General features: G+C 38.8%; 2 protein-coding genes and 2 pseudogenes across 4 annotated transcripts; 3 read left to right on the top strand and 1 right to left on the bottom strand.

The window, feature by feature from the left end:
- The first annotated feature begins 2,051 nt into the window (after positions 1-2,051).
- Positions 2,052-5,483, top strand: LOC104726834 (molybdenum cofactor sulfurase-like). The gene is made up of 2 exons (XM_087486511.1): positions 2,052-4,149; positions 4,345-5,483. Exon 1 carries the CDS (start codon positions 2,200-2,202, stop codon positions 3,895-3,897), a length of 1,698 nt encoding a protein of 565 aa, XP_087342637.1. The 5' UTR covers positions 2,052-2,199; the 3' UTR covers positions 3,898-4,149; positions 4,345-5,483.
- Positions 4,388-5,483, top strand: LOC104726825 (transcription factor TCP19-like). Its single transcript, XM_010445774.2, has one exon. It carries the CDS (start codon positions 4,388-4,390, stop codon positions 5,330-5,332), a length of 945 nt encoding a protein of 314 aa, XP_010444076.1. The 3' UTR covers positions 5,333-5,483.
- A 354-nt stretch (positions 5,484-5,837) lies between these two features.
- On the top strand, positions 5,838-7,465 carry LOC104726813 (alkane hydroxylase MAH1 pseudogene; annotated as a pseudogene). The gene has a single exon (XR_015566182.1). The product of XR_015566182.1 is annotated as an alkane hydroxylase MAH1 pseudogene (transcript).
- Positions 7,466-7,651: 186 nt separating this feature from the next.
- Positions 7,652-8,974, bottom strand: LOC104753004 (putative long-chain-alcohol O-fatty-acyltransferase 5 pseudogene; annotated as a pseudogene). The gene has a single exon (XR_015566183.1). The product of XR_015566183.1 is annotated as a putative long-chain-alcohol O-fatty-acyltransferase 5 pseudogene (transcript).
- Between the last annotated feature and the right edge of the window lie 185 nt (positions 8,975-9,159).

Below are 9,159 nucleotides of genomic sequence, written 5' to 3'. Positions count from 1 at the left end.
TGTAACATTATATAAGTTTCACTTATTATTAAACCCTCGGCCACCGCCACCATGCACCTTTACCTAAATAGTAATAAACTAATAATATAATACATGATATATAATTTAAGATACATAAACTAAGTCCAAGAAAAAAAACTTGGGGACGAAGTTTTATACAAATGAGAACGCTATAAACTTTAAATTAAAACAATAGAAGTTTGAATATCATGTGCAACAAAAAAATGGTCATCTATTGTTACTATATTTTATTGTTCCTGTGTATACTGTATAGCTATTTTTATATTTTGTAAGTTTATATATATAGTTGATTCTGATATTAGAAAATTAGAGTTTATCGTACTCAAACAAATTAGTATAGTTATATATACTTATATCTATATTCCGCATTTTTTCATTAACATATTTGCTGTTTTTATTTTCTTTTGGGTAGGACATATTTGGCTGATTTCGTTTACATATCTTATTATATAAAGTTGAGTTTTGAAAGTTAGCCCGATGAGACAGCCAATGTTGGTAGAACTGAGCCAACCAATGAGACCACCAATGTCGGTACAAATGAGCCAACAAATGAGTCAACCAATGAGCCAACCAATGAGACAACCAATGTTGGTGGTGAGCTAACCAATGTCGGTAATCTTTCTTCTCTTAAAGAAGTTGTGGAATCTGTTGAGATTCTAAAAAGTGAAATGAAAGGAATCAAAAGGGACTTGAGTGTACTAAATTCACTCCCTATGAGTTGAAGGAGGTAAGTTTGATTTTTAATATGTGTGTTATTTACTGTGTTTAAAAAACTCTTGATTCATTTGTCTCTTTTGTGGCAGATTCTTCATAAGCATAATGAAGTGCTTAAGATTATTCCGGATTTGCGAACAAAGCCCGAACTAGAGATGGTCGAGTTTTCTTTGAAGAGGCTTGACAGTTCAATAGTTTCCACTTTGGCGGAAGCAACCATTAGAGCAATTGGCACTGGTATTTTTAGTGGAGGCGTTGAAAGAGTTTGAAGATTCTGTTGTGGAAAATATCACGTCAAAGTATTTGCAACGCTAGATGTTGCTGTTTTAGATGTTGCTGTTTCAACTGTCGAGGGTTTTACATTTTTTCACTCGCCTGAAAATCTATCGAGTTATGAAGAAATACTCTATTCTTCCAATTAGATATTAACTTTTACACATGTCAAAATCTGAAATTGATAACTTGACACATGTCAAAATCTTGTAACCTAACCTAACTTTATATAATAAGATACTGACCTTTTTCGTTAACATACATTATTTGATTTTTTTGTTTTGTTTTTTTTGTAGGACATATTTGGCTGATTTCGTTTACTAAGAAATGGGCATAGTGGTATATCTTAGCATGTAAGCATTGTAAAATAGCTAAGGAAACAAAAGTAAAGCAGAAAACACTTTCTTGACCACTAAAATCAACGCGTTCTAAAGAAAGAGAAACTCGTAACAAAGTGTTACACTTTTTTTTAGTCTTTTCTCGATAATAATCATTACTCCCCTACGAATTTGCTTCTGATTTTCTTCTTCTCTCTCATATACTAGATCTTATGAGACAAAACCATCCATCAAACCATATTACAAGTCTTGTACCAGTGCAATTATCTCATATATGTTCTACGTAGTTCACCCCACACAGTTTCAGCGAAAATCTTGGTGATTGAGTTTTGAGACGTTATATTCATATTGGGACTATATATTTACTTTTCTCTTTATTTAATGCAGTAAATAATAATAACATCCATCATTCGAAATGTTTTTACTCAAACTTTATAAGTACGTCATATCATTTAAACAATTCATTACTGCATACTAACTACACTGAAGTTCACTTGTTTCGTTTCATCCTCTGGCTCATTCAGCTGATATTCTCTAACTATAAAAATTCTATATAAATTTTGGCATTTTCCAGTAATGTACTTAAAATCTTTTTTTTTTTTTTTGTTCAACGTACTTAAAATCTTTTCTAATTTTCAATAGAATCAACTAAAAATTTTAAAATAGAGAAAACATATATTCATCATATCATACATGGTAAAAGACAAGAGAAACACGCTTTTGTCTTAGGTGCACTAGCACTACTACCTTTAAAAACTTTAGACTTTAGTGTATTTAACACAAGCTAGACTAAACACTTGACATCACAAAAACACATAAATCTTTGGTACCCAAACAAAGAAAAGAGATTCAAATGCACCAACCATGTCCCGGAGATTCACCACCACCAAACTGCCTCCACGGCTGCTTCTCATCCTCACCATTTCACGGTGCCACCACTTCCGAGCATCCTTCAGATTCAACTTCCACCATCACTTCCGCCACTCTCCGCCGTGATTTCGCTCAAACCACCGTCTCCACCATCTTCCCGGACACACAATTCGCCGATCCAAATTCTCTCCCTTCTCTTCAAGAATCCTTCTCTGATTTCATCCAAGCTTACCCCAATTACTCCGACACTTACAAGATCGACCATATCAGATCTGACCATTACTTTCACTTGGGGTTATCACATTACACGTGTCTTGATTACATAGGAATTGGTTTATACTCTTACTCTCAGTTACTCAACTACGACCCTTCCACTTACCAGATCTCTTCTTCCTTGTCTGAAAGTCCCTTCTTCAGTGTTTCTCCCAAGATCGGTAACCTCAAGGAGAAGCTTCTCAACGATGGAGGTCAAGAAACAGAGTTTGAGTACTCGATGAAGAGAAGAATCATGAGTTTTCTAAAAATCTCCGAGGAAGACTACTCAATGGTCTATACCGTCAATAGAACTTCAGCTTTCAGACTCGTCGCAGAGTCTTACCCGTTTAACTCAAAACGAAAGCTTTTGACGGTTTACGACTACGAGAGCGAGGCAGTGAATGAAATAAACAGAGTCTCTGAGAAACGTGGAGCCAAAGTAGCTGCAGCTGAATTCTCATGGCCAAGACTCAAGATCTGTTCATCCAAGCTAAGGAAGATGGTTACTTCTGGAAGAAGCGGAAGCAAGAAGAAGAAAGGTATTTTCGTCTTTCCGCTTCATTCTAGGGTTACAGGATCTAGGTATCCGTATCTATGGATGAGTGTGGCGCAAGAAAACGGGTGGCATGTCATGATCGATGCTTGCGGTTTGGGACCTAAGGATATGGATAGCTTTGGTCTTTCGATATATAACCCCGATTTCATGGTGTGTTCGTTCTACAAGGTGTTTGGAGAAAACCCTTCCGGATTCGGTTGCTTGTTTGTCAAGAAATCCACCATTCCGGTTCTTGAATCTTCCACTGGCTCAGGTATGGTTAACCTCGTACCTACCGACAACCCTCTTTCACTACACGCATTGGAAATCAACCGGACTGAAACAGAATCTGAAGAAACATATAGCTTTAGTTCTAGTGTAGAATACAAAGGCTTAGATCATGTGGACTCACTAGGGTTAGTAGCAACAGGGAACAGATCAAGATGCTTGATCAACTGGTTGGTAAGTGCTCTCTACAAACTCAAACATTCAACAACTAGCCGTCTCGTTAAAATCTACGGTCCAAAAGTTAATTTCAATCGAGGACCAGCGGTTGCGTTCAATCTGTTCAACCAAAAGGGAGAAAAAATCGAACCGTTCATCGTGCAGAAGCTAGCTGATTGCAGCAATATCTCACTCGGGAAAGGTTTCTTGAAGAACATCATGTTCGAAGAAGACTACGAAGGAGTGAAAGAGAAGAGAAGAAACAGAGACGTCGACGAACAGGGGATCTCTGTTCTCACTGCCGCGTTAGGGTTTCTCGCAAATTTCGAAGATGTTTATAAGCTTTGGATATTTGTTGCTCGGTTTTTGGATTCGGAGTTTGTAGATAAAGAGAGTGGGAGATGTGGTGTTCATGTTTATGAACACAAGAACCGTGAAATTGTCTAGTTTCGGCTCGGTTTGGGTTGGTTGGTTAATAAACCGGTTCAACTATCAATAAAACGTAGTTCGGTTATTAAGGTCAGAGGGAGAGAGTGATGTAGTCGAAGGCCAAGGCCCATTAGTAGGCCCATATTTGTTCAGCTGCTAAGATGTGATCTACACCGTTGATTTGATGTGGGAGTATATAAGAATTAAACGATGATCTTTGAGGTTGAGGGGCCCTTCTTCCATTTTTGTAGGGTTCTTGGAGAGGATAAGGTGAGCTGTGAACTTTTTGATTTTTATACCTTTTTAGGGTTTCCTCACTTTTTTTTTTTTTTTTTTTTGCTTTTTCCCCCTTTTATTTTGTCACTGTTCTTTAATTTGCCTTAAAAAATTCAAACTTTTTAAGGTTTGGTTCGTCTGCCAAATTGAAAGTTAACCAAATTTGACTTAAATTTCTCTGCTTTACAGAAAAAAAAAAAAAATCAAATCTTTGGCTAATTTTGAGAGGTAAATGGAGTCGAATCGAGAAGGCAAAGCGATACGAGAGATTGACGAAAATGTTGACCAAGTAGTAACAATGACCAATCTGTTTGACCCGGATCCGAAAACTAACCCGGGTTTACTCATGAAGAAAGAACAAGTCGGGTTTTTGCAGCCGTCGGCGATGATGACGATGTCTAACTCGCTCGAACCGGCTCCGAAGAAGAAGAGGTTACCGACTAAAGACCGTCACACGAAAGTAGAAGGACGAGGTCGGAGGATCCGAATGCCTGCGGGTTGCGCTGCTCGGGTCTTTCAGTTGACCCGTGAGCTCGGTCACAAATCAGAAGGTGAAACCATACGGTGGTTATTGGAACGAGCTGAACCGGCGATAATTGAAGCTACCGGAACCGGTACTGTACCGGCTATTGCTGTTTCGGTTAACGGGACTTTAAAAATTCCTACGACCTCTCCAAATGACTGCGGCGGTGACGGTGACCTAACGAAACGGAGGAAGAGGAACTGTACGAGCAACTTCGTCGACGTTAACGAACACGACAGCTGTTATAGCTCCGTTACTTCTGGTTTAGCTCCGATCACGGTGTCAAATTACGGTGTTAATATCATGAACGTTAATACGCAGGGTTTAGTGCCGTTTTGGCCTATGGGTATGGGTATGGGTATAGGTATGGGTACTGCATTTGTTACTGGTGATCCGAATCAAATGGGCCAAATGTGGGCTATACCTACCGTTGCTACAGCACCGTTTCTGAACCTTGGTACTACACCGGTGTCTAGCTACGTCTCAGATGCTTCTCCCGCCGCTGAACCACAGATGGAAACTAGCGGTGGCGAAGGCGGTGGGACGCAATCGCTGAGGGATTTTTCGTTGGAGATTTATGATAAGAAAGAGCTTCAGTTTTTGGGTGGCTCAGGGAACTCGTCTCCATCATCGTCATGTCACAACAAGACTTAGGGAAACTTAACTGTTAGTTCTTGTTTTTATATAGGTCAGTTTGATCTCTGATTTAGGAAAAAAGATGTGTAAAAGATTTGGGAAGAACAATTCAATCTTTATATTTCTATCAAAACATTTTGGTAATGAATGGTATGAGACTGTCCTATCATATTTTTAAGATGTCCAACAATTAGTAAAATGACATATAAGAGGCTAAATAAACAATATCTTTTCTAATTTATATAGCATGTAATTAAACCTTAGAATCTTTCGGATAAGTTGAGCCTGTCTCTTCTCCTAAATTGCAGTGACTGACTGAGAGAGACGCTACCAGTGATCTTTAAAAGTTTCGTCTCATCCATTTGTGGTTAGTAATTGCTAATTGGTACAAAACTGCACTTATTATGATGATAGTGCCTGACTGCCTTGCACGCAATTCAATATGTCAAAATAATTGAATAACTCATAGCTGTGACATATAATATTTCTAGTTTGTCTATAAATTAAGTTTCCTCTTCACTCAAAGACATCATCACAACATTGTTTCATCTTTGTTTATTTTCTCATATGGATTCAATAAGTTTAATTGGAGTTTCCATAGCCATCATTTGCTTTCTCATCCTCCATTGCTTCCTCTTCAAGAAACATCTTTACCGGTTCTTTATAATTAGCTGGCCGGTTGTTGGGATGATTCCGGGTCTTGTTTTGGTGCTCCACCGTGTCTATGACTTCGCCGTGGACCTTCTTGAAAGCACTGAGCTAACATTTTTATTCAAGGGACCGTGGTTCACTGGAATGGATTTGCTGCTCACAGCTGATCCAGCTAATATTCACTACATAGTAAACTCAAACTTCTCCAATTTTGTTAAAGGTTCTGACTTCAAAGAAGTCTTTGATGCCTTCGAATATGCGTTACTCACAAAGGACTCGGTGGCATGGAAGAATCTGAGGAAAGCTACTCATGTCATGATCAACCATCAAGGATTTCAAAGATTGTCAATGAGTACCATGAGAGGTAAACTCAAGGACGGGCTTGTTCCATTTTTTAATCATATCGTTAAAGAAGGCACAACGGTAGATTTACAAGAAGTGTTCAGGAGGCTCACGCTTGATATAACTCTAGTTACAGTAACCGGGTGTGATGATCCTAGATCTCTCTCCATTGAAATGCCAGAGGTTGAGTCTGCTAAAGCTCTAGACGATATATTAGAAGGGATAAAGTATAGGCATGTTAAACCTAGATTCTTATGGAAGCTACAAAACTGGCTCGGAGTTGGGATAGAGAAGAAGATGACAGAAGCTGGTGCCATTTTTGATAGAGTGTGTGCAAAATACATATCAGCCAGGAGAGAAGAGATAAAAAGATCAAAAGGGATTGATCATGATGGAGAAAGTGAAGATCTTTTGACATCTCATATAAAGCTTGATACAACCAAGTACCAGCTCTTGGATCCTATCAATGATAAATTCCTAAGAGACAATGTCTTAGCTCTACTTCTAGCTGGGAGAGATACCATTGCCTCTGCTCTCACTTGGTTCTTCTGGCTTTTGTCCGAAAACCATAAAGCGATGACTAAGATTCGCCAAGAGATTGACAAGATTCTACCAAGAAGTAGTAGTAGTGGCCAAGAGAAACCATCTTATGATCAAATGGAGTGCGTAAACAAGCTAGTGTATCTACATGCCGCATTGTGTGAGACAATGAGGCTTTACCCACCGGTTCCTCTCGAGCGTGTGTCTCCTCTAGAATCAGATGTGCTTCCAAGTGGACATAAAGTCGAAGCAAACTCAAACATTTTGATCTTCATTTATGGGGTTGGTAGGATGAGAGCTGTATGGGGAGAAGATGCCTTAGACTTCAAGCCAGAGAGATGGATTTCCGAGACCGGGGAGTTGAGACATGTACCTGCCTTCAAGTTCTTAGCTTTCAATGCCGGCCCAAGAATTTGCTTGGGTAAACAATTAGCTATGACTCTAATGAAGATAGTGGCGGTGGAGATATTACGAAACTATGACATTAATGTTGCCACAGGGCAGAAGTTTGAACCAGATACTAGTTTAATTCTTAGAATTAAGCATGGATTTAAGGTTACAATTAACAAGAGATGCTCAGCTTAATATTAGTGAAATACTTATGTTGTGTTTCTCCCACGTCGCTTAAGAAATCATAGTTGGTTAAAAAAGAAAAAGAAAAAACTTTAGTGGTGACTTGTTTACCATTTCCGGTTTTTTACCTATATTTCTTAAACCATTTCGGACTTAGGAAACTTAACTGTTAGTTCTTGGTTTTTATATGTCAGTTTGACCACTGATTTAGAAAAAAAGATGTGTAAAAGATTTGGGAAGAACAGTTTAATCTTTATGTTTCTGTCAAACATTTTGGTAATGAACGAGACTGTCCGATCATGTTTTAAGATTCCAACAAGTAACTTGTTTCAAATATCTCCAAGTGACTAAATAAACTTGTGCTTCAAGAAACTAACTAAAAACAAACCCTCGTTGATGTATTTCTCCACCACGCCGCTCCTAGCAAGCTGAGGTATCATCAACCAAGAACCAGACAGGAACACAAACCCCACCGTGAGTATCCTCGAAACCACCGGACTCAATTTCCACCGCTGCATCATCGTCGTCTTCTTCTTCACAGCCAATTCCGCCGCAAGGCAAACGCCTTGTAACATGAAGAACAGAGTAACTTCTCCTGTGGGCATCTCACGAGTTAAATAGAAGAATAGCAAGTCGTGGACCAAACCAGAGACGGTGAACGTCACCAAGATCCCAAAATACAGAGCCCAATCGGAGCTCATTCGCCGTTCAGAGACTTGCCGCATTGGTTTGTACACGGCTGGTTTGAGAATCGTTGGCACAATAGTATTCCATCGGCGACCCCAGAAGTCTTGTAGAGATGTGGCTAAGTATGGTTTATTAGACTGTGGCTCCAGGTCACAACCAAGAGAGATAGAAACAAAAACTTTGAGTAACGTAAGAATAATCTCAATCTCTAGGTACATATGTAAAAAATAGAGTCCTAATAGCAGAACAGGAGGCAGAGTTTGTTTGTAATCATACAAATTTAATAGCACACCAAAGATAGCAACTTTAACGGCGAAAGCCAATATGGGCAGATGAGTTTGAGGTTTAGGGTTTTGTTGGGTTTTGATTGGAAAGCAAGTAAAGCAGAGGAACCGAGAGAGACTTGCGGGAACTGGGACTAGTGGACCTTTATCAAAGGAGAAGAGGATGAGTTTGAAATTTGCGAGCCATGTGAGGAAAAATGCTGTGATGAAAGAGAGATGCACAGTGGAGAAAAACAGAGGAAGAACAAGAAACAGAGCAAGGAAGGGGGAAACAGAGAGGAACCGAGGAAGACCTGATTTGATTCTAGGTGGCAAATAGTAACAATAAGATACAGAGATGATTGTAAAAACCAAGACTTTGATCAAGCTCTTGAGTTCTTCCTCCATCTCTCAGATCTTTTGTGTTTTGCTGTTGAGCTTTGGGCAATAACTTAAGTTGTGACTTGGCTGATTTTGTTTAATGTCATTTTTTACTAGCAATCACCTAAGTTAAATATTTGAAGAAGAGATTACATCGAGTAGGTGGGAATTGAACTAAATATAAAGAAGTTATATAAATATCAGAGTAACGTTCTTGTTGGCTTGAGTTAAACATTGTAATTTCTCAACCATACAAAATAAATAACAAGAATTGTCTCCATTGGCTGGCTGATGAGTATCCATACATATACCATAAATACAATAAATTCTCAACCATATACAAGTATTGATTCCAAGTTTATAGAAACCTGTAGAAATCGTCCACAAAGTTCGTCTCATCCATTTGTG

This window comes from Camelina sativa, chromosome 2 (assembly GCF_030686135.1).
Source record: "Camelina sativa cultivar CO46 ecotype springtype chromosome 2, ASM3068613v1".
NCBI lineage: Eukaryota > Viridiplantae > Streptophyta > Magnoliopsida > Brassicales > Brassicaceae > Camelina > Camelina sativa.
Note: the sequence above shows the minus strand (reverse complement) of the source record. Positions and strands in the feature narration are given on the sequence as shown.

What these genes read in the sequence shown, in the direction of transcription:
- LOC104726834 (XM_087486511.1), top strand. Translation starts at nt 2,200, where the DNA reads ATGCACCAACCATGTCCCGGAGATTCACCACCACCAAACTGCCTCCAC.
- LOC104726825 (XM_010445774.2), top strand. Translation starts at nt 4,388, where the DNA reads ATGGAGTCGAATCGAGAAGGCAAAGCGATACGAGAGATTGACGAAAAT.